Source organism: Sorex araneus, chromosome 3 (assembly GCF_027595985.1).
Source record: "Sorex araneus isolate mSorAra2 chromosome 3, mSorAra2.pri, whole genome shotgun sequence".
Classification (NCBI taxonomy): Eukaryota; Metazoa; Chordata; class Mammalia; order Eulipotyphla; family Soricidae; genus Sorex; species Sorex araneus.
Window position 1 is genome coordinate 196,262,872 of NC_073304.1, and position 24,596 is coordinate 196,287,467.

The 24,596-nt window shown below is 52.1% G+C and overlaps 1 protein-coding gene across 6 annotated transcripts in view; it reads right to left on the bottom strand.

Annotated features, from left to right (window-relative positions):
• Window positions 1-21,527, bottom strand: part of LOC101554098 (kinase suppressor of Ras 1) — a 157,300-nt gene extending 135,773 nt beyond the window's left edge. For all 6 annotated transcript variants that reach the window (XM_055133176.1, XM_055133179.1, XM_055133177.1 and 3 more), the window contains exon 1: window positions 21,223-21,527. In XM_055133176.1, coding sequence (XP_054989151.1) covers window positions 21,223-21,417 — 195 coding nt within the window. In that variant the 5' untranslated portion in view covers window positions 21,418-21,527. The remainder of the gene's footprint in view (window positions 1-21,222) is intronic.
• Between the last annotated feature and the right edge of the window lie 3,069 nt (window positions 21,528-24,596).

Below are 24,596 nucleotides of genomic sequence, written 5' to 3' on the forward strand. Positions count from 1 at the left end.
CCCCAGCCACTAGAATTATTTTTTGCCTATATTTGGATTTACATTTTTTTAAGAAGTCTTTTTATTTTTGGTGGGGGGAGAGGGGGACAAGTAATGTGGAGAAACTATATATCCAAACCACAGACTCAACAACATGAGTTGTTGAAACTTATGAGATTCCCAACTACAAACACTAAACTTTAAAATGTGCCTGTCAAGGGAGAAAGCGGGAGTTAGAGAGAGAGAGAGAGAGAGAGAGAGAGAGAGAGAGAGAGTGTATTGGGGTGGGGGGCGAGGGGGACAAGAGGGAACTTTGGGAACACTGGAGGAGGGAAGTTGACACGAGTGCTGGGACTAGTTTGTGGGATTAGAACACTGTATGACTGAAACTCGACTCTCGGGGGCCAGAGCAATAGTACGGTGGGTAGGGCATTTGCTTTGCATGTGGCCAACACGAGTTTGATCCCCCGCATCCCATCTGGTCCCCCCCAGCACCTCCAGGAGTAATCCCTGAGTGCAGAACCCATGAGCATCGCCAGGTGTGGCCCTCAAACAAAAAAGAAATAAATAAAAATTTAACAATCAATAACTTTGTAAATCATGGTACTTTAATTAAATAAAAATGGTTTTTTGGATGTGAGCCAGTCTCTGTGGTATGAAATGATATCTCATTGTTGTTTTAATCTGCATCTCCCTGATGATTAGTGATGTAGAGCATTTTCTCATGTGTCTTTTAGCTATTCGGATTTCTTCTTTGAAAAAATGTCTGTTCATTTCTACCCATTTTCTGATGGGGTTGGATGTTTTCTTCTTGTAGAGCTCAACCAGTGCCCTATATATCCTTGATATCAACCCCTTACCAGATGAATATTGGGTGAATATCCTTTCCCATTCTGTACATTGTCTTTGTATTTTGGTCACTGTTTTTTGGGGGTTTTTTTTGTTTTTTTTTTTTTTTTTTTGCTTTTGGGTCACACCCGGCAAAGCACTGGGATTACTCCTGGCTCATGCACTCAGGAATTAACTCCTGGCAGTGCTCAGGGGACCATATGAGATGCTGGAAATTGAACCTGGGTTGGCTGTGTGCCAGGTAAACACCCTACCCACTGTGCTATCACTCCAACCCCTTTGGTCACTGTTTCTTTTGAGGTGCAGAAACTTCTTAGTTTAAGATAGTCCCATTTGTTTATCTCTGTTTTCACTTGCTTGGCCAGTGGCGTGTCATCTTTGAAAATACCTTTAGCTTCAATGTTGTGGAGGGTTTTGTCAACTTTGTCTTCCATGTACCTTGTGGATTCTGGTCTGATGCTGAGATCTTTAATCCACTTTGACCTGACTTTTATACGCGGTGTTAGGTAGAGATCTGAGCCCATTTTTTGCATGTAGCTGTCCAGTTTTGCCAGCACCATTTGTTGAAGAGGCTTTCCTTGCTCCACTTCACATTTCTTGCTCCCTTATCAAAGATTAGATGATCATATATATGAGAGTGTCAGGATATTCAACCTGTCCCATTGGTCTGTGGCTCTGCCTTTGTTCCAGTACCACCACCACCACCGCCACCACCACCACCATCATCATCATCATCATCCCGTTGATCGTCGAATTTCTCGAGCTGTCTCAGTAACGTCTCCATTCATCCTAGCTCTGAGATTTTAGAAGTCTCTCTTTACTCGTCCTTTCAAATGGTGCCACATTGAAGGCTCTTTCAGGGTCAGGGGAATGAGACCCAGCATTGTTACTGGTTTTGGCATATGAATATGCCATGGGGAGTTTGCAAGACTCTCCCATATGGGCAAGAAACTCTCGGTAGCTTGCCAGGCTCTCCCAAAGGGAGAACTTAGGCCATAAGGCCACGCAAAGCAGCCGCACTTCTGAGAGCTTGGTTTTAAAATCTCTGGATGTTGGCCATTGGTGGGATTACACGGCACTGGGGGCAGTCCCTGGGTGTGACCTCCTAGCTACTGGAAGATGGATAATCTGGGCAAAAGAGGCCCAGTCCCAATCCGAGCAGGCTTGGAGGTCCAGGCCCAGGTCCCACACACCTGGGTTCCTCTGCCAGTTCCTTCATGCGTGAGGCTCGTCCAAACGTGTGGAGACGGGCCTTGGGCATGGCTATTACCGCTTTGTAGTAGAGATTGAGGCTGGGGAGGGTGATTCCTCCCATCTCCTTTTCCCCAAGAATTGCTTTAGCTATTTGTGGGGGCTTATTGTTCCATATGAATTGCAGGAGTGTTTGCTCCATTTCTTTGAAGAATTTCATGGGTATCTTTATAGGAATCACACTGAATGTGTACAATGCTTTGGTGAGTAGTGCCATTTTGACAATGTTAATTCTCCCAATCCATGAGCAGGGGATGTCTTTCCATTTCCTCATTTCCTCTTTTATTTCTTGAAGTAGCCTTTTGTAGTTTTCTTTGTACAAGTCCTTTACCTCCTTAGTTAAGCTGATTCTGAGGTACTTGATTTTCTGAGGCACGATTGTGAACGGGATTGCTTTTTTCATGTCCCTTTCTTCTCTCTCGTTATTTGAGCATAAGAAAGCTATGGACTTTTGGGTATTGATTTTATAGCCTGCAACTCTACTATAGAAGTCTATTGTTTCTTGGTAGAGGTTTTAGGGTTCTCTAAGTTTAGTATCATATCATCTGCAAATAGTGAGAGCTTGATTTCTTCTTTTCCTACCTGAATGCCCTTAATATCTTTTTCTTACCTAACTGCTATTGCAAGTACTTCCAGTACTATATTGAACAGAAGTGGAGAGAGTGGGTATCCTTGTCTCATCCCTGATCGTAGAGGGAAGGCTCTTAGTTTTTCCCCATTGAGGATGATACATGCCATAGGCTTGTAGTAGATGGCTTTGACTATATTGAGGAAAGTCCCTTCTATACCCATTTTGGTAAGAGTTTTCATCATAAACAAGTGCTGGATCTTGTCAAATGCTTTCTCTGCATCTATTGATATGATCATATGTTTTTTTCTTTTCTTTTCTTTTCTTTTGTTGATATGATGGATTATGTTGATTGATTTCCGAATGTTAAACCATCCTTGCATACCCGAAATAAATCCCACTTGATCATGGTGTATGATCTTTTTGATGAGTTGTTGAATTCTATTTGCTAATATTTTGTTGAGAATCTTCGCATCCGTGTTCATCAGGGATATTGGTCTGTAGGTTTTTTTTCATTTTTATTTTGTGGTGTCTTTGTTTGCTTTTGGTATTAAGGAGATATGAGCCTCATAGAAACTGTTTGAAAGAGTTTCTATTTCTTCAATTTCCTGGAAAAGCTTGAGAAGAACTGGCAATAGGTCCTCTTCAAATGTTTGGAAGAATTCACTGGTGAATCCATCTGGACATGGGCTTTTGTTTTTGGGAATACTTTTGATTACAGTTTCAATTTCCTCATTGATATTAATAAGGCTATTCAGGTATTCCAAGTCTTCTTGATTCAGCCTTGGGAGATTAAAGGAATGCAGGAATTTTTCCATTTCTTCTAGGTTCTCTTGTTTCATGGCATACAGACTTTCAAAGTAGTCTCTGATAATCTTTTGAATTTCTTTGGTTCTGTTGTGATATCCCCTTTTCATTTCTGATTCAGTTTATTAGGTTATCTCTCTTTGTGAGTCTTGCTAGTGGTTTATCAATCTTGTTTATTTTCTCGAAGAACCAGCTCTTGGTTTCATTGATCTTTCAGACTGTCTTCTGGGTTTCCATGTCAGTGATTTCTGCTCTAAGTTTGATTATCTCTTTCCTTCTACTGGTTTGGGCTCCTGTTGTTGGTACTTTTCTAAAATCTTGAGCTGTGAAGTCAAGTTATTTATGTGGCCCCTTTCTTCCTTCCTGAGAAATGCTTGCAGGGCTATAAATTTTCCCCTTAACACGGCTTTAGTTGCGTCCCACAGGTTCTGGTAGCTCATGTTTTCATTCTCATTTGTTTCCAGGTACCTTTTGATTTCTTCCTTGATTTCCTTCCTGACCCACTCATTGTTCAACATTGAGTTGTTTAATTTCCAGGTGTTTGATTTGGTTTTCTGCGTCTGTACATGATTAACTTCTATCTTCAGTGCATCATGGTCACAATGTCTATCTTCCTGATTCTGTTGAGGTATGTTTTGTAGCCCAGCACATGACCTATTCTGGAAAATGTTCCATGTGCACTGAAAAAGAATGTGTATTCTTTTTTGGGGGGATATAAAGTCCTGTATGGATCTATTATTAGCCCTCTCTCTTCTATTTTTTCCTTCAAAGCCAGTATTTCCTTGCTGAGTTTTAATCTTCTTGATCTATCCAGAGGTGATAGGGCAGTGTTGAAGTCTCCAACTATTATTGTGTTGCTCACAATATCCTTCTTAAGGTCTGTTAGCAGTTGTTGTAGGTATTTAGTTGGTCCCTCATTGTATGTGTACATGTTTAGGAGTGTGATTTCTTCCTGCTGTACATATCCCTTGATTAATAAAAAATGGCCTTCACTGTTCCTTCTAATCTTTTTCAAAAGAACAAAAGCGACTGGTGTTGGCACAGATGTGGGGAGAAAGGGACTCTCCTTCACTCTTCGTGGGAAAGCCGGCTGGTTCAGCCCTTTTGGAAAACAATATGGACGATTCTCAAAAAATCAGAAATTGAACTCCCATTTGACCCAGCAATACCACTCCTGGGAGAGGCAAAAAGATATAGTAGAAATGACATCTGCATTTGTATGTTCATTGTAGCACTGTTTATAATAGCCAAAGTCTGGAAAAAACCGGAGTGCCCCAAACAGATGACTGGTTAAAGAAACTTTGGTACATCTACACAATGGAATACTATGCAGCAGTTAGAATAGATGAAGTAATGAAATTTGCATATAATTGGATCAACAGGAAAAGTATCATGTTAAGTGAAATGAGTAGAAAGAGAACAACAGGCATAGAAAGACCGCACTCATTTTTGGAATATAAAGTAACAGAATGGGAGACTAACACCCAAGAGTAGTAGAGATAAGGACCAGGAGGTCTGCCCCACAGCTTGGAAACTGGCCTCGCATGCTGGGGGGAAAAGGCAGCTGAGATAGAGAAGGGAACACCAAGTAGAGAATGTTGGGAGGACCCATTCGGGTTGAAAGATGCGTGAGAAAGTAGACTATAGACTGAACATGAAGGCCACTCAATACCTCTATTGCAACTTACAACACCCAAAAGGAGAGAGAACAAAAGGGAATGCCCTGCCACAGAGGCAGAGTGGGGTGGTGGGAGGGATACTGGGAACACTGGTGGAGGAGAATGGGCACTGGTGGAGGGATGGGTAAATGATCACTGTGTGACTGAAATGCAAACACGAAAATTCATAAGTTTGTTAAAAAAAAAAAAGAATTATTACAAGAAAAAAAAAAGTTTTTTTAAAAAAAGGCTTTTTTCCCCTGCAGGCCCATACTGAGAATTTCTCTTGAGCTCATACCTCTCTTTCTCTTCCCTCACATTTCTCTAAGTGAATTTCTTTAAATAAAACTATTATTTCAAGAAGGAAAAAAAGAAGGCGGAGGAGCAAAAGTACAGCAGATAGGATGCTTGCAGGAGGCCAACCTAGGTTCAATCCCCAGCATCCCATATGGTCCCCAAGACCATCAGGAGTGATCCCTGAGTGCAGAGTAAGCCTTGAGCACAGCTGGGTGTGGCCCCCCAGAAAAAAAAAAAAAAAAGAAAAGGAAAAGGACACATACAGCAACAAGAGCCTCCCTCTGCACCAGCCATTGTGCTGAACCTGGTTCATCTCACTAAGAACAACATGAGGGAGCTGCACGCAGAGATCCGCGGAGAGGTGAGTTTGAACCCTGGCTGCAGAGCACCCAAGCCCCAGCCCCACGACGTGCATTGGTGGTACTTCCAACATTCCAGATCAATTCAGAAGCCACAGGTGGACCCAAGGTGCCAGCCACTGGTCAACCAGGGCCCCCAGAATCACCCCACGCTCCACCACCAGGGGACACAGCTCATCTGAGGGCATTACACGCCCAACCTACTCTGGTGCCACGAGGCACCCAGGGCCACTCTCCTGCGACCCACGGGTTTGGGCACTGAGACCAGGAAATAGCTAACGTCAAACACAGCCCCAGAGGAAGTATCTCTGGAGCTGCTCGATGCCCAAGACAAGACCTAGTCATTGGGGGCCACTGAGCCCTTCTTCTAAGCATTGTCAGGAGTTTCCTGTGACTACAGGGTCCATGGACAGAGAGGGTGCAATGGCCTTGGTCGTCCGGGTGGGGTCCAGCACGCGAGGCTGTCTGCACAGGGCTGCGTCTCTGGTTTTTGGTTTCTCTTCTCTCGGACCACTTCCTAAAACCCCCTGATGAGCTGTCGATGAGCTGCGCTTACCAGCCTGGCCCTGCTCTGGCCTCTGCGCCTCACCTCTCCTCAGAAACCACCAGGACACTGCACAGGAAAAGTTGCCCAAAAGAGACAACGTTCCATTCTCTCATGGAGCCTTCCCGATGCAGCTCTGCTCCCTGGCCTGGTGGAATCAGGGCAACTAGGGGAATCTCCCTGGGAACTTGTCGCCTTCCTCCTCCCAAAAACTGCCCCCAGCATTTACCATACCTGCCGCCTTACCCCCACCCCAGAAGGCCCTGCTCTGAGCCAGAAGCAGGTGACCGGGTCCCTCCCCACAACAATGCCTCTCCCAGCCTCCTTCCCAACCAGGAGCCACCCCCTCACCTTCACCTCCTTTCTCCTGCAGACGGTCACCCACCATCTGTTCCTGCCATTGACCACTTTAGAGTATTTCAACCATGGGATGTGGGGGCGGGGGGTCAGACCCAGTGATTCTGGGGTTCGAACTCGGGGATTTCTGTATGCAAAGCATGCATTCCAGCCCACTGAGCTCTCTCCCCAAAACCCAAGCCCTTTCGACCCACAATTATTTCTCGCCAATGATGAGCATGACAAAGTCATTTCTGACCTCTGCCCAGACGAGACCCAAAGTCAAGTGGATCTGAGGGGTGCAATGAAACAACACGATGGAGTTCAGACAGTTCTAGATCTGGACCCCAGCTCCACCGATGACAGTTGGGGCCTCATTTCCTCATCCCAAGTGGACTGGCAAAGTTCTCCTTCCTGAGGCGTTGGTTGAGAGAATCCTGTGAGAACTCGGTGTGTTAAAATCTCCCACGGGTCATAACTGAGGGGAGGTTTGTATGCAGAACCCAAATTATTGTTTTCCTAGGATCGAGGCCTTCCCTTCCCCTCTGGGCTACAAGCTCTGAGACCAGAAACCCACAGAACTGGGCCGCTCTGGTCAAAGCTGGACCTCAACCCCTAGGCGTGACGCATGGAGAGCTTCTGCTGCCCCTCTGCCCTCCCCATGGCAGTGCCCTTCCCCATGCTTTCTGTGAGTGGAAGCACACGCCAGGCTGTTCCCCACGCTGGGCATTTTGAAGCCTCTGATCAATGAGCCATACCATCTCTTCCCTTCCTAGGGAAGAAAATGCTAAAAGGGAGATGGCCCCCACGCCTCCGTTCCCCTTCAGGCCCAGATCAGAACCCCTCTGAGGCTGGGCAGAGCCGCTGAGTAAAAAGGGGGTTTCCTGTGTCTTTTCTCACACTCGTTTCCCATAAATGGGTGTCCAGAGATTCATCTCTGGTCCTAGGGTGGCAACCTCAGTTCTCAGGGCCCCTTCCCTGGCAGAGGCCCAGGATCCCCCCACCAGGTTGAGACCGTGGCCTTACAGGGGACAGCTGAGTTTCAGAAGAGACAGTGAGTGAGGCTCAGGGCAACGCTTAGTTCACACCAAGAAACACTGCCTTGGGGCTGGAGTGATAGCACAGCGGGTAGGGCGTTTGCCTTGCACGTGGCCAACCCGGGTTTGATTCCCAGCATCCCAAAGGGTCCCCTGAGCACCGCCAGGGGTAATTCCTAAGTGCAAAACCAGGAGGAACCCCTGTGCATAGCCAGGTGTAACAAAAAAAAAAAAAAAAAAAAGAGAAACAGTGCCAACCCCCTACCACCTCAGGAGGAAAGATGAGTCGGCTGTGGGCACCCGGGCCTCTCCACCCTCATCGGCACCACAGACGCCCCCACCGAGCAGACCGACCCTCCCTTGCTGGGCCCAGGACCTGGTGCATAACTGAGAGCCACGGCCGATTGCTGAAAGAGTGGATTCTTTTGCTTTGCAGTTGCTCTAGAGCTTTCCACCAAGACACCCGACTGATGCAAGAGCCCAGGCACACCAGATACCCCCCAGCCAACTGCTCCTATCACCGATGTCCTGACCTCGAGCTAACCTAATACCTACTGTGTATCTACTTCGCCATTTCTGTATTTTCAACAAGAGCATGTGACTGGGAGAGTCCAGCCAGGTGGGAGAGGGACCCTCTGCCTGACCTCTGCCTGGCCCCCATCCCCCCTCCCCCGCAGGCTGAGCAGAGTCTGGGGATGGGTACCATGAACCACTCCTTCCCGACAAGACTCCCCCTGTGCCACCACAGTCTGTGGGGACCCCAGTATTAGTTCCCACGTGACCATGAATGCTGCTGCTTCTCTAAGTCTCCAAAGGAGTCCAAGACTTCCGGCACATCCCCAACCTGACTTGCGTACTCCTCAGCACAGGCCCTGCCCAGCCCCATCTTCTGCCTCTGACTCCTCACAGCCCTCCTCACTGCCCAGGTCTACTGGCAACAAAACCTCTGAACAGCTTTTCTTTTACGGGGTCCTTGGCTTTCTGGCCTTAGCAGCACAAGGAAACTTCTTGGAGGAAGCTGGTGGCCCAAACCCCCCATGCCCTTGCCAACCACCCGACCTCAGAGTCAGCCCCTGCCCATTCATTGGTCCTCAGGGCCCTTCACTTCCCTCTGTGAGAGCACCAGCCTGTATTCCGGCCCCTGGAATATACCAGTCGTTCTGCCCCAGGGCTCTTGCACCTGCTGATTTCTGCCAGAATATTCTTCAGTCAGGTTTCCAGGAAGCTGCTGTCCTCTCTTCTTTCAAGATGCATCTCAGGTGTCACCTTCTCTGGAAAAGCCTTTCCTGACCACCTGAGCTTAGGTAGTCAGGTAGCAGCCTTCTCCCCACCCCCTTCACTCTATCCCACTTCTGCTATTCGGGGGCAGGGGGGGAGGTTAAGGGCAGGTAACGTCTAACTTCCTATGGTGGTTTTCTTCACCTTCCACTCAAGAAACCTCTCTGCCTTCCTCACGGCTCTTTTCCCGGTACCCAAAACAGAACTGGCACACACCAGACAGATCATAGTCGCAGGAGGCCTAAACAGAAGAGACACCAGTAAATCCAAGATGGGGAACGATTTTGTCCATTTTTCTTCAGTAAAGTAATTTGCCTTGGGGTTCTTTGTTTTTTGAGTCCCATCCCGCAGTCCTCAGGGCTGACTTCTGGCTCTATGCTCAGGAATCACTCATGGTGGGCTCAGAGGGCCTTATGGGATTCCAGTCAGCTACCACGAGCCAGGCAAGTGCCCTCCCTAAGCACTGTGCTCAACCCCTACTTTAGTAAAGTTGTTGAGAGAGAAGGAAAAAAATGGGGAAAGGGAAGAGAGGGGAAGGCAAGGGAAGTTAACACCCCCCCCAACAAAAGAGTAAATAAAGGTTGATGAAAGAATAAATGCCCAGAGGCCAAAAAGGATTGCAAAGGAAATATGAGTTGTCATTTTTAAGGCAGCTCTGACAGAAAAACTGAAACACTGAGAACGGTGTAGCAGCTCCTGTAACTGAAAAAACACTCAGGCCTTTGGACCTGGTGACTCCATTCCTGGGAATTATCCCCAAGGAAAAGGATTCAGAATAGGAAGAAAAGTAAAGAGGCAACACTACAAAGATAATTTCAGAGAGAAATGTTTATCGACAGAAATCTGGGAACAACCGAACTGTCCAATAAACGAGCAAGTGCTCTGGCACAAAGCAGCATAGCCACTGGCTGAAATATCACAATTAAAATGGCCAAAGGTATGTGTTGGGAGACTAGATGACTGAAACCCAATCATGAACAACTTTGTAACTGTGCATCTAGCTGTGATTCCGTTTTTTTAAAAAATGCCAAGGAAAGTTACGAAGAAAACAAATAAATAAAGCGTCCAAAGGGAGCAAGGAGAGGAAACTGGAAATCAGTTTCAGAATGAGCTACGTAAGAAGGGGTTCCGTTTTTAAAACAACAAAAACAAACAAACAAAAGACCTAACCCACTGAATTCCTTCTTGGTACCAGGCCCTGCCCAGCGCCTCCCGTACCGCCACAACTGTTCACGTGCTCAAAATAAACCTATTCTGACCCTCCTTTTAGCTGACAAGAAAATAAGCCCAGAGCGCTCACAAATCTAGCAAAGAATAGCAAAGAATAGAGTCAGGATGTGAAGGTGACCTCTTGGCCCCAGGGCCTCCCCCTGCAGGCTCCAAGTCCCGCCTGCAGCCTTGGCACCCCAGCCCCAGACACCCTCTTCCCGTCGGGACCGGGGACAGCGGTGGGAGGCCCGGCTCGGAGATCTGAAGCAGCCAGCAGAAAGGACATGGCCCTGAGAGAACAGAGCCAACAGCAAAACAAAACAAACACCACAGAAAACCACCTCTGCTGGGACACAGACCACAGTGGAAAGCAGAGTCAGCAAGACCCGCTGGCAGGGGGCACATCTCATACTCAAACCAAGATTCCAAGAGTAGCGCACAGCATTTGATGGGGTTTAAAATAGAAGGCAGCCAACCTTAGGGGGAAATAAGTTTTTACAGATATGCATATACATATATGCATATATACATATATAGTGCTGGAGCGACAGCCCAACATGTAGGGTGTTTGCCTTGCATGCGGCCAACCCGGGTTCAATTCCTTCGCCCCTCTCAGAGAGCCCGGCAAGCTACCGAGAGTATCCCACCCGCCTGACAGAGCCTGGCAAGCTACCCGTGGTGTATGCCAAAAACAGTAACAACAAGATTCAAAATGGAGACATTACTGGTGCCCGCTCGAGCAAATTGATGAGCAGCAGGATGACAATAACAATGATAAAGTGATATATATATATATATACATATATATACACATATGCACACAAGGCTCAAATCTTTAACAACATGTTAGTAATCTCTTATAGAAGGGCTTAATGGCTCCTTAATGGTGAAATACAACAATCTTCACACACTTTCCTCTAAGAAACCTTTTTTGGGGATCATTTTTAGCAGGTTATTCATAACAATCATCATCATCATCATCCCGTTGATCGTCAAATTTCTCGAGCTGTCTCAGTAACGTCTCCATTCATCCTATCCCTGAGAGTTTAGAAGCCTCTCTTTACTCGTCCTTTCCAATGGTGCTGCATTGGAGGCTCTTTCAGGGTCAGGGGAATGAGACCCAGCATTGTTACTGGTTTTGGCATATGAATACGCCATGAGGGGTTTGCAAGGCTCTCCCACGTGGGCAGGAAACTCTCAGTAGCTTGACAAGAGAACCTTCCAGGCTGGGAAGATAGCACAAGTGGCGGAGCACAGGTCCAAGGCCCTGAGTTCTACCCCTGATTGATGCCCCCAGCCCAGCACCACACAACCCTGGGACCTCAAACATCCAACCAGTGGACCCAACCAAAAAAAATGTAAAGGGCCCCATTCACCATTGTTGTGAGGTGCGGATGCCACACAAACTCCTAACCAGGGGGGTCTGTCATGGGGAAGATGACAAATCAAGTAAATGTCAACCCCTTTGGCATGCTAGCAAGCTCGGCGTTTTGGAAGATCTTCAGGTCCAGACATTCATTTTGGGAACCACCTGTCTCTTGATGGGTTACCTGGGGAAAGAAAATAGGGGTGGCTGGCACTCTGCTGGGGAGACCTCAGCAGTGGGGTGCAGCCATGGCTCCATCAGGCCTCAGGTGGCCCGCTGGCCCGGGGGCTGGAGAAGCTCCTCCTCTCCAGCGGTCAGCGCCAGAAACAGGAAGTTGCTTCCTTTCCTCTCCATTCTGAGCCAGCGTTTCCTCTCTTGTTTTAAAAAGCATTCCCTGTCTGCAGCCCAGCCCTTCCCCTGCCCTCTGCAGCCCCAGGCTCCAACACACCCAGCCGACATCTACCAGGGTCTGGGCTACCACAAGGGTCCTACCCACCGGCCCTCGCCCCAGGCTGGCTGGTCTGCAGGGCTGAGGACACGGGAGGGGACCCCACGCACAGAGGCTACTGCACACGTCTTGCAAAAGCGAAGTGAAAAGCAGTTCTGGGGCTGGAGCCCACGCAGCCCCCCATGGGCCAACCCTGGCTAGGCTAAGCCTACAGGCTCCCCGATTCCAACTGGAGTCCTGAAGGGAACATCAGTCTCCCGAATACCTTCACCACAGCGGTTGTTGAAACTGAGCTTCCCCCTCACCAGCACTCCCCGTCCCGCCCCTGCACGTGGCATAGGGCAATCTTTCCCCGGGAATGTCCAGTGGGAAAGCAAGCAAGTCCAGGAAACCTTGTTTGGGGACTTCTCCAAAGCCCCCTTCATGGGAGAGGTCTTGCAGAAAACTGTATGGGGAGTGGGGCTGGAGTGATAGCACTGCGGGTAGGGTGTTTGCCTTGCACGCGGCCAACCCGGGTTCGAATCCCAGCATCACATATGGTCCCCTGAGCACCACCAGGGGTGATTCCTGAGTGCATGAGCCAGGAGTGACCCCTGTGCATTGCTGGGTGTGACCCAAAAAGCAAAAAAAAAAAAAAAAGAAAGAAAACTGTATGGGGAAGACTGAATGAACTCTTTGCCACAGCCCCAGGCCCGGTAAAGAGGCCCATGAGTTGATGTCTCAGGAATGAGTGAGAATACTCAGCATTTTCTGTTTGTTTCTTGCGGGGTGCAAGCCAGGAGTGCTCAGAGGCTACACGTGGCTCACTGCTCAGGCAGACCATGCCCTGGCGGGGATCAAGCCCAGGCCTCCCACATACAAAACATGTGCTCAGTCAGTGGAGTTCTCTCTCCAGGCCTCGGGTCACTTTTTAAAAACAAGGCCTCGATCCAGCCAGCAAAAGTCTATGGGGCACCATCAGGAAAGCAAATCCTATTACTGCTCACCTCAAAACCAAACCCAAATAAATTGACAACTGGGACTCAAAACCACCAGGCACCTGGCCAAAGAGGCACGACTCTCGAAGCAGCTTCGCCATCAGCTTTGCAGAAAACAAAACTCTCTGGGAATCGGCATGCTGCAGATTCAACAGATAGTTTAAATTGTATGAAAAGTTGTTTGTTCTAACCATGGCTGATCTATTCCATATACTGCATTATGCTCTCTCCCCGCCTTCCATGCTCCCCCAACCCTTTTAAAAATGCGAAACACAAGTCTTTATTCATTCTCGCAATTATTCCGAGGGTGGAAAAATGAAAGGGAGAGAAACAGCAAGGCAACAGGATGACTTCCGCTCCATTACTGTGAAAGGCAACCCGCCCAACTAAAGCATACTACCGCCCACCAAGGGCATGGCAACAGAGAAATATAGCGTGTGTGTGTGTGTGTGTGTGTGTGTGTGTGTGTGTGTGTGCATGTGTGTGTGACTGTGTGTATTTTGTTGTTCATGATGTGGCACTATGAACCAAGACTTTTTTTTTTTTCTTTCGGTTTTTGGGCCATACATGGTGCTGCTCGGGGCTTAATCCTGGCTCTGTGCTCAGAGATCACTCCTGACAGTGCTCAGGGGACCATATGGGGTGCTAAGATCAAACTTGGGCTGGCCACGTGCAAGGCAAACGCCCTACCTGGTGTACAGCTCCAGCCCCATGAACCAAGTCTCCCTTGGAAAAATAACAAAGCTTTTTTTTTGCTTTTTGGGTCACACCCGGCAATGCACAGGGCTTACTCCTGGCTCATGCACTCAAGAATTACTCCTGGCAGTGCTCAGGGGACCATATGGGATGCTGGGAAAATCGAACCCAGGTCAGCCACGTGCAAGGCAAACGCCCTACCCTACCCACTGTGCTATTGCTCCAGCCCCCAACAAAGCATTTTTGATCCTCACATGTGTTCCCAGAGCGAGTCTCCTGTAGCTCCACCTGGAGCCTGCCACAGAGAAGAAAGTCAGGATGGGAACAAAGGCCCCAAGTCAAAGGCTGCATCTTCTGGAAGTAATCACAACAATTTATAATATCCTGACATTCAGATCTCAACAGGCCTGGGCCATGGCCCAGAGGGAGAGCACAGGCTCTGTCCTCGGCACCAAAACCAAACCACAGCCACGGACCCAGGGAGAAAAAGAAAAATCTGCAGGAAAGGATGATAAACACAAACACCAGGCCCAGCGGCAGTGAGAGTTCCGTCATCCAGTCCCAGAGCATCTTTCCGTGAAAGCTGAGAAGCCGGGAAAGCACACCGGGGCGGGGTGGGGCTCGGCAGCCCCGCACTCGCCCGGCTTGTGTGAGGCCTCAGGTTCCACCCAGCACAGCCACGAGAAGAAAGAGAAAAACCGTATGTAGAAACTCAGATGCCCCGCTCGGCCCGCTGGGCAGACTGGCTTTTGGAAAAGGTCCCACCCTCTGTCTTGTACTCAACGATTCTGGGTTTGATCCCTAGCATCCCCACACACACTGAAGGCCCTCCCACCAGGAAAGAGACAGCTCCCCGCAGACTGTCTCCGGGTCGCAAGTTCCCTAAGGCACTGAGAGGAGACTGGGAGAGCAAAGCCGCTCACTTCCTCTGGCAGGAAACTCCTTTAAGCACAGCCCCGAGAACCCCCATCACTGGAGGGTGGGACAGCAGTCAGGAGAGGATAACCTCTCGCTCAAGGGCCTGAGTCCTTAGGTCTGACTCCCAGTTCAGTGCTCCCTTCTTCACCTCAGTTCAGTTAATTAATTCCCTTCGAGGGATTCCTGCTAAGTCCTTCCCCTTTTAGACCTGCCGTTTCCTCAACCACAAGATGAAAGGGCTGGAGCAGAGGGGAATCGCAAGATCCTTCGCTGTCTCCTTAGGAATCCAGCTCTCCACTCAATCACCCCCAAAGCCAGATACCCCAAACGGCTCACTGATATCTGCGGTTGACAAAACTGAGGGTACCGTTCAGCAGTGAGGTACCAGCACAAGTCTCAAGAGTGTTGCAGACACCACAGGGCCACGTGCTGCCCAGAGACCTGGTCCTGGAGGGGCCGGGCCCCTGGCCTCCCCCGTGCTGTCTGCGAGTAAAGAACTCCTGCTTCTCATTGGCTGGCCTGGGAAGGGGCGGGGCCTCCTTCAGTCAGGCAACCACAGGACCCCGTGTTCCTGGACACAGAACCCAGACCCACAGCCACAGAGTCCACTTCCAGTCTCCTGCTGACACTCCTCGGGTGGATGCAGATCCAAGGGCAGAGCTGCCATTTCATCACTCCCGGCATTCCTGCAGGGGGCTGGGCGTGTACTATGCCCCAATGGCCTTCAAGAATAGGACTGACATTAACTGTATCCATACACTTTGACCCCACAAATTCCACTGGTAGGGAGAGGAACTCCTGCAGTGTGATTTATAGTAGCCGGGCTCAGACACAGCCTACATGGTCCACACTTGGGGCCTAGTTCCATAAATTTAGGGCATGAACACACAATGCAGGCACTCACAGTGGAGATGCCGGTCTGTCAGTATGGATAGAGACGTTTAGCCAGCAATGCAACTGTTATGCTCCTCAAATGAGACATTCACACGCAAACGCAGGCAACAAAGACCCTAGACTAGGCCAGGAATGCCAGCAGTGGAGCACTTGCCCTGCACACGTGAGGTCCAGGGTTCAATCCCAACACCACACAATAGAGTCATAATAAACTGCCCTTAGAAGAATATCAAGAGAGCATTCTGGTGTGTGTGTGGGGGGGGGGGGGTTCTTGTTCTTTTGCAGTGCCAGGGAATAAACCCAAGTTCTCACACATCCAGTCTACAGCAAACTTCTGACTATTAACTTTGACGGCTGGGGATGTGGCTCAAGTAATTAAGCACATATCCCCGGGTGCACTCTCTTCCCAGCAACCCACGGTCCCCTGAGCACCATTGCGTACGGCCCCACTAAAAGAAATAAAGCAAGAACTCTAAGCACACAATGCAGGCACTATGGCTGATGTTTTCCTTTTGCACACTCATATGCACACTGTGTACATATATCACATTGTTTTTTGTTTGTTTTTAGCTTCTGGACCATGCCTGGCAGTGCTTGGGGGCTGCTCCCCTCTGTGCTCCGGTACCACAAGGTGCCAGGAATAAAACCCAGACCCCCCCAGGATGCAAAGCCTGCATGCATTCACGAAGCTAACTCTCTGGCCCCTATCCCAATACATATTTTTAAAATAATTTCATACATATAGGAAGTTCAAGAGCACAATTCAGGAGAGAGTGGTTCCAAAAGAATAAGGAGGCATCCCTTTAAACACGCCTGCGTGCGGGGACCTCTGGGGTGCTTCCCCTTCCTCAGAATGAGAGCAACCCAGAGCTGATGATGTCAGTTTGCTGACCTGTCACTGGGGCTATGCTGGGCTGGACTTAAGGGAAGCAGAAAGAGGTCCCAGCCCAGCCACTGGCCAGCCTGGCTGCCCCCACGAGTAGGTCTGGTCATCTGATAGACAGCCAAAAGGTACGAGGTCCTGGACTGGCCCCTTTGTTAGTAGTCACTTCCTGGGGCGCAGCAGCCATGACTTTGACCAGAATCCCTCCACCGTGGCTGCTAGGGGCAGCTGCAAAGTTCAGAACTTGAGTCCGAAGACCAAGTCACCCAGCTTTAGCCAGCTACTAACTCCATCTCTTAGGCCCTTGGAGCCACAACATCCTGTCTGCAAAATGGAGATTAAATCCCACAGGGTCCTGGTGAGCACTAAACGGAGTCACTCATGCCAAGGGCCTGGTGGAGAGCTCAGCCCAGACCAGGGGAGCAGGCGTCTCCTCCCACACCTGCCCTCTCAGTGCTCAAAGGTCATTCCCCAGGACCCCAAAGGCTCCCACACAGTGCTCATGCTCGTGCGCTCTCTCGCTCTCTCTCTCTCTCTCTCTCTCTCACCCCCTCCTCTCTCTCTCTCCCCCTCCTTCCTCTCTCTCTCTCTCTCTCTCTCTCTCTCTCTCTCTCTCTCTCTCTCTCTCTCTCTCTCTCTCTCTCTCTCTCTGGGACAAATGTAAGAAGAAAGGGCTGCTAGCAGCCTCTCCTAGAAGGGCGTCCTTTCCCAAAGAGCAAGGCAGGAGTCTCCAAGCTGGCTGCTAGGCCTTTACTCCCCCCCGCAGACCCTGCCGCCCAGGCCTTTGCAGGGCCCCTCCAGACCACAGCCAGCAGCTGGGCCCAGAAGAACCATGGTGCAGAGTGTCGCCTTCCCGACTCAGAGCCCACCCAGAGGCAAAGGAGGCATCCCATCACTGTCCCCAGCAAAGCCCAGTGCCCAGGTGGAACACACACGAACCCTGACAGCTGAGAGCCGCCCTCACCCTAACCCCCTCCCCAACCATGCTCACAATATAGGGAAACTGCTGGCTCCGCTCCTAGCCACCAGCAAGGAACCAAGTGGCACGTTTCACTAGGGACAGAGTTTCCAGGGCAGCTGGACCCCTCAAGAAATACAGTCCCAGCTCTGCACCCCTTCATATGTGGCGAAGTAAGACCTCTAGTACGATGTTAAAATGGTAGGGGACCGGGTGGCAGGGGAGGGAGGGGTGAGGGGTGCTGAAGCAGAAGCAAAGCAGGGAGGAAACATATCAACACGTCTATAGAGATGCATCATCAGACATGTCACCCAGACTGTAAGGACCAGAGCGACAGCACAGTGGGTAGAGTGCTTGCCTTGCTAGCATCCAACTCAAGTTTGAGTCCCTACAGAGTCGCCCAAGCCATCGCCAGGAATGATCCCTGAGCTCAGAGCCAAAAGTAAACTCTGAGCACCACTAGCTGTGGCTCAAAAAACAGAACAAAGAACAAAACAAAACCGAAGACTCTGAGGACATGCGCCACTAAAGCAAGAGGCCGAGCTAGCCGTCCTGGAGCCAGAGTCCACGCCCCAGCACTCACGAGGCCATGGTTCCGGAGTCACTTCCCAGCCCCAGCCCCACCCCTCTTATACTGAAAGGGTCTGCAAAGACAGAAGAACTCATCATCTCCACCTCCGAATGCGTGCCAGGTGCCCAGCGGACCAATCAGTTATGCCTTGTGCAGCAGGGTGCCATCCCACCCTTTCCCTGGGCCCCCCGCCCTCAGAGGCTGAGCACGTGGCTGGGGGTGCCAGATGAGAAGATAGCCGGGGAATACGGACACCTGTCCTCGCCTGGGGCGCTCAGACCCCTTGAGGGTCTACGAGAGACAGGGCACCGGGTCCGCTGGGAAGAAGCCACCCGTCTTCCCCGTGCAGATTCAGGGTCGGTCCCCATCCTACCCCTCGCTTCCCATGGAGAGGAAAACGTGATGATGGATGATGGGTTTCCAGGGAGTCTTAGGAGAGTCCCACACACTGATTTACAGGTAGTAAGCCAACAGGATGGCCGGGATTCAAATCAGACCACCCCTGGGAGCCAGAAACACGTGCCCTGCAGCCCCGCAGCCCACACACCATCCCAACTTTCTACTCACAGACCAGCAGCAGGACCGGTCAGGGTGTCCAGGGCCATCTCCTGACAGTTTCTCACTCTGAGTAATAATTGAACGCAGGCCACTGCGGGTGCGGCTTCGAAGTCTTGGGGAAAAGCCCAGCGTGGCTGCATAAGCCTACCCAGTGGCCAGCACCCTCTCAACACTGCAGGCCTGTTCTGGGGCCTTGAGCTGGGGCTGGGGAGGTGCCAGCAGGCAGAGCAGGAAGGAAGCCAGAGTGGGCATCACCACAAAGCCGCCTGACCACACCATGCTGGGCACCCTGTCTGCTGGGGCCATCCCTGGACTATAACCCACGGTGAGAAGAAGCAAGAGCCAGACAGAGAAGCAGCTTCCCCTGTGGGCAGTGGTGCAAAATGCACCTGACCTCGCCACAGCGAGCTCATCTGGAACAGTGTGCACTTACAGACACCCAACACCGCAGGCAGTGGCCACACCAGCCCCGTTTTACATGGAGGAAGCCTGACGCTCAGGACTCAGGGGCCTTGCCCAAGGGCTCAAGGACAGACCCCAGGTGGGATGTCAGCGCTGTGACTCTCCCTCCTCCACCCCTCCCTATCGTCAGCGGTAACTTGCTCACATATATGAGTTGCATAAGTACTGATTATTCTTTAGCAATAATTGCTCTCCTCAGTAATATGCTTCCTCCCATCTCGTTGGTTTGATAACTAAACCTTAGAACCTTTCATCACACAAATACCTTCAAAACGGGATGGCATGACCATCACTGGCTTCAACCCACTGGGGACCCCCTCATTCCAGCACAGAATCAGGGCCGCCATACGCCCCCACCTCTCGGTTCAAAGAGGCTCTGGGGCCTCCAGAATACAGTGTCTCCCCCAAACTGGCTGGTGGTGGAGGCAGCTCTGGGGAACTCCGGGAGCATGAACTTCCACCCCTGGCATCACCCGGGTTCTGTCTTTTCAGGGGAGCAGGGTGGGTCCCAGACACCAAGAGAACTGGGGCTGACCCTCCCCGGGCCTCAACAATCCTTTCCAGCTGCGAGATCTGATGCATCATTCAGCAGACACAGGGGAGGGAGGCCACGGGCCCAGGGCTGCACACTCCAGCCCAGAGCTCGCCACTTGGTGGGCAGGAGCCGCTCTGGGAGCTGGGGCGGCTGGCGCAGCCAAGCACCATTTCCAGAGCGGGCCCGGCCAAGGGTTTCCAGTTGGCCCTGGAACCAGGAGCACTCTGCAGCCACTAGGGGTGAACCAGAGGGGCAAGGGCCTGACCATGACCCCTCCAACAGAACTGAGCCCGCAAGCCTCCTAAATGTGCCAGCTTCAAAACAAAACTCTGCTGGGCACACACATTTGGCTGTGTTCAAGGAACCAGTTTCTCTCTCCACTTGGAAAACAGCTGCCTGCATGCAGAAGAGTGCACGGAGGAAAGAATTGGGGGGGAGAGGGGAGGAGAGCAGGAGGCAGTGTTGGTTGTTGGTTGGTTTGTTTTTTACAGGAGGTCCTGGTCAGACTGCTATAGCAACTGTAACAAAAATAATAGCCAACACTGAGGGGATGCTGCCAACATCCCTGATTTGGGTAGCTTTGAAGAAAACAAACCTTAAGACTTGTTTGGGCTCAAACGGGGATCCCAGCCTGACCCACAGACAGAGCAGTGAGGACTAGGTCTGAAATAATTCCCCTAGACAGAGGGGCAAGGGTAGATCTGGAATAATCACCCCAAACCACCCGCCAATGACAGCTGGCAAAGGCAATTATTGGGAGGGGGCGGGGACGGGGAGATACTGAGGTTCTAAAGAAACAACACATCCCCAGGCCTGCTGGAGACCAGATGGGGTGATGCACCGTGCACAGACACCCCAATCTTGCAGACTATGAACTGCTCCCTGGACAGTCACACCCTTCCCAGTCTCTGGGCAAATGCAAGTAGGAACCACACTCAGCGTCCCTCTAGGAGGGGACACGAGCTCCCGGCTCTGAGAGCCCAACAGTCCGCTGCTGCTTCCCCTTCCCTTTACTGCCGCGCTTTCCCCGCGACAATGAAAGGGGGAGGGGAAGGGGGCGAGGACATTTCTCCACCCTCGGGGCTGTGTCCCCCCCCCAGCACCCCTTCCAAAGTGTCCTCTTGTCCGTCAAGGCGGCCTTCGCCGACATAATCCTCCCTAAGCCCGGCTCCAGCGTTTGGAGGGAGCGGGGGGAGCCGCCGGTCATCACGCTGGGGGCAGCGCGGCGCGGCGGCGGCGCGCAGGGAAAGCCCCCGGCGCCGGGGCGGTGGAAACGCCGTTTCAGCACGCACTTTCCGAGCGAGCGGGAGGGGAAGGGAAGCGACGAGGCGAGCCTGGGGCGCGAGGAGCGGTGGCAGCCGCCCGCGGGCCCGGCTCACACTCGGGGCCTCCCTCGCCCAAGCCCCTCGGGGTCCCCGATTTCCCCCACGGCCGCTCGGCCCCGACACGGGTAAAAAAAAGTCCAAGCAAGGCTCCTCCGTGCGAGCACCCTGGGAACGGGGGGCAGCGGGGAAAGAGGCGGCGGCGGGTGTCCGCGCTGGCCCGCCCCGCCCCCCGGCTCCTCCAGCCGCATCCCCGCGTCCCCCGGTGCCCGGCTCCCCCGAATCCCGCCCAAGGTGCGGCGCTGGTCCGGGGTCCGCTCGAGCGGCCTCGTCACGGAGGGGAAGGAGGAAGGGGGAGCCTTCCGGGCTCCGGGATGCCACCGAGGGGGGAGGAGGCGTGGACTGCGGTGGCCAGCGGGTAGCCGCGACCCCCGCCCAGGCAGCTCGGGCCCCCGCCCTTACCTCCAGGGTCCGGATCTCCTGCTGGGTGAGGTCGTTGGACACGGCGCACTTGGTGCGCAGCCCTCGCAGGCTGCCGATGGAGATGTCGATGAGCTTCTGGAGCTGGCCGCACTGCTGCAGCGCCCGGCCGGCCGCCGCGCCCCCGCCCTCCTTCTTCTCCCCCATCGCCGCAGCGCGCGGCGCCACTCTATCCATGCCTCGGCATCGGGGCCGCGGGCTGCGGGGGTGCCCGGGGGAGCGCGGAGAGGAAAGCCCCGCCGCCGCCCGCCCGCCCGCCCAGCCGCGGCGGCAAAGCGAAAGCCGCGGAGACCCGACGGCTGCGGCTCTCCAGCCTTTAAGCGGCCGAGGGGGCCGGGCTGGCGCCGCGGAGCATGCCGGGACTTGTAGTCCGCGCCGCGCACCTGCCGCCCGGCCCGCGCCTTCGAGGGCCGCGCTCGCCGCCCGCACGCCCCCCACGCGCGCCGCAGCCCGGGTCTGGCCCTGGGCGGAGGATGCGGGACCGTGCGGGCTCGGGCGTCCGGGCGGGGCTGCTCGCCGCCGGCTCCTCCCTGCCCTCGCCTGGAAACTAGGGGCTTCCCGCGACCCCCGGATGGGGCGGGGCAGGAACCCCCAGCCCTGGAGCGGAGCAGAGCGCGCAGCCTGCGGGTCCTCGGGGGGCGGCGGGCACGGGTGGGATGGGGACCGTGGCGGAGCTCGCAGGGCTTCATTGTGGGCTGAGGGGCCGCCATCTAGTGGGAAGGGGTCTGAAGTACTCGCGACGCGCTGGACCCGCTGGTCCGCACCCCCAGAGGCAGCGGTCAGACGTAGAGGAAGGCGTCGGGGCTTTCTTCCGGGCCCGACAAACCCACCCAGATGAAAAGCCGCGGCCGGAGTCACAGCACAACCAGTGCTTGCCTCGCACGCGGCCGCCCCGGGTGAAAGCCTCCGCATTGCATATGCCCCGAGCACCGCCAGGAGTGATCCCTGAGCGCAGAGCCAGGAGGAGGCTCTGAGCACAGCAGCTTTTATTATTTTTTTTTGTGTGTGGCCATACAAAAAGAAATACAGGAACCGGAACGATAGTACAGAGGGTAAGGTTCTTGCCTTTCACTTGGCCGATCTGGGCACCCCATAAAGTCCCTTTAGCCCCATCAGTATTCCTGAGCATAGAGCCGAGAGTAATTCCTGAGCTCCACTGGGGGTGGCAAAAAAAAATGTGTTGATAAATAAAAATAAAAGACTGTCCCAAGGCCACCACCAACGCAGTCGAACATCCCTGAAGCTGGGAGGAGGGTGTGCATTGATCTGTAGTGCGCCTGGGGGCGCTCTGGAGCAAACAGCCGGGGTGCAAACCCCTTCTACCGCCGCCTCCAGGGCTGAGTTCTCCTATCAGTAAACATGGGGTAATAGCAGTTGTCCCATAGAATTCCTGTGAGGAACAAGCGCAGTCACTAGATAGAGTCAGAAAGTATTACCCCCACACCTCCGGTCTCCTAATATGCCCCCAGATCCTAGCAGTGGGCATGCGAGAAGGAGTGCTACCGTGGACCTGGTAAGTACTAGGCACTCTCAGGCTTTCCGAGCATTCAGCATTCAAGCCCGGTCCTGCCCCCTGCCCGTTCCCATGCGCTCTGTTATCTTGCTAAACTGAAAAAACCAAGACTCTGATCAAAGGTCCTCCTCATCACACTTCCAGCATCTGCCAACCAGAAGAAGTAGCTCTGAATTTTCTCTTGTAAACTGTGGCTGCAGAAGCAACTGGCTGATTTATCTTCTTATCCTCGTCACAGAGCCAGATCCTGTGCATGGCACACAGTGCAGCCTCCCAGAGTTGTGCAACCCATTTCATGTGTTCTTTCACACAGGTTCTCTGCCAAGTTCTCCCGTCTCAGGCTAGCATGCTCTTGTAAGCTCTTGCTCTTGCTCTCATTCTCCCTCTTTCACTGTTGTTGCAGTTATTACTATTTTGAAAGTGAGGACCAGGCTCAGCAGCCCAATGGACAGCAGTGTATTCCCACCTGGACAGAATACAGTAGTGCATAGCAGGTTCTGCTGTATCTTCCTTGAATGCCCTTTGAAGTTCAAAGAAAATTCAAAGCTTAGGACTTAAAAAATTGAACTATGGAGCTGGAGTGTTAGCACAGTGGGTAAGGAGCTTGCCTTGCACATAACCAACCCAGGTTCAATCCCCAGCATCCCATATGGTTTCTTATTTATTTATTTTGCTTTTTGGGGTCAAACCTGGCAATGCACAGGGGTTACTCCTGGCTCTGCTCTCAGGAATCACCCCTGGCGGACGATATGGGTCAGGGGACCATATGGGATGCTGGGAATCGAACCCGGATTGGCTGCGTGCAAGGCAAATGCCCTACCCGCTGTGCTGTTGCTCCAGCCCCTCCATATGGTTTATTGAGCTATCACCAGGAATTATCCCTGAATGCAGAGCCAGGAGTATGCCCTGGGCACAGCTGGATGTAGGGAAAAAAATTTAAAATTAAAAAAAAAACTTAATTAAAAAAAAGCCAACTATAATGACTTTAAATATATTTTTGCAAACTAATCTCTCCTCTAAAAATATTCAGAAAGCAGGGTCATCCTGACTCCTGACGTTTCTAACTCAGGCCATGCTGTCCTCACTTATCAGAGAAGCACCCTGACGCCGACCCTTACTTTACTTGACCTTCCTCACTAACCATGATGCTACTGAGTCACTGGAAGAGAAATTGCCTAACAGGAGCTCACAAACTAGGGCTGAACCTCAGAAGCTCATGACTATAGAGTCATCCATCCTCTAGTTCCAGTTCAGGGGCTTGAGGATGGGACTAGAAGAACTGGTGTTTCCAACCTAATCTCGGGTGGAGGTAATCCTGATCATCGGGAAAAGGTTTAAGATGCTCCAAGGCAGGGCAATGGGGCAGGAGAGCTCTCTGGCAGGACCGTCCCTGGAGCAGCCCAGCTGCTGCAAAACCTCCATTTGTTCAGCAGCTGGAGTTCCCAGGCTTGAGCCCCTCTCACCCTAACTCCCTTCACAAGACATTTCCGGCCGAGTGCCTACTTATACATGTACACGAAGCCCATCTTTGCCACTGGGGCCACATTCTCTCCCCCACCCCTATCCCCCGGGCTGCTGTATTGTAGGAAGCTACATCCTCAGAATGGCCGTGGCCTGTAGTATCCACAGATCACCAGGACAGAGAGCCCAGAGCTGGAGAATGAACCAACTCCAGCTGCCGGCTGTCCTCTCACGCCCACGTGTGCCTGCCAGTCCCTCCTCTTGTGCAGACGCAACCTTCCTTCGGCTTTGCAAGTAAGCCTTGAGCGATTTCATTCCAGGTGCACTTCTGCACTGGGTCAGGCTGTCCTGCCAGTCACATCATTCCTGAACTCTCTCTCTT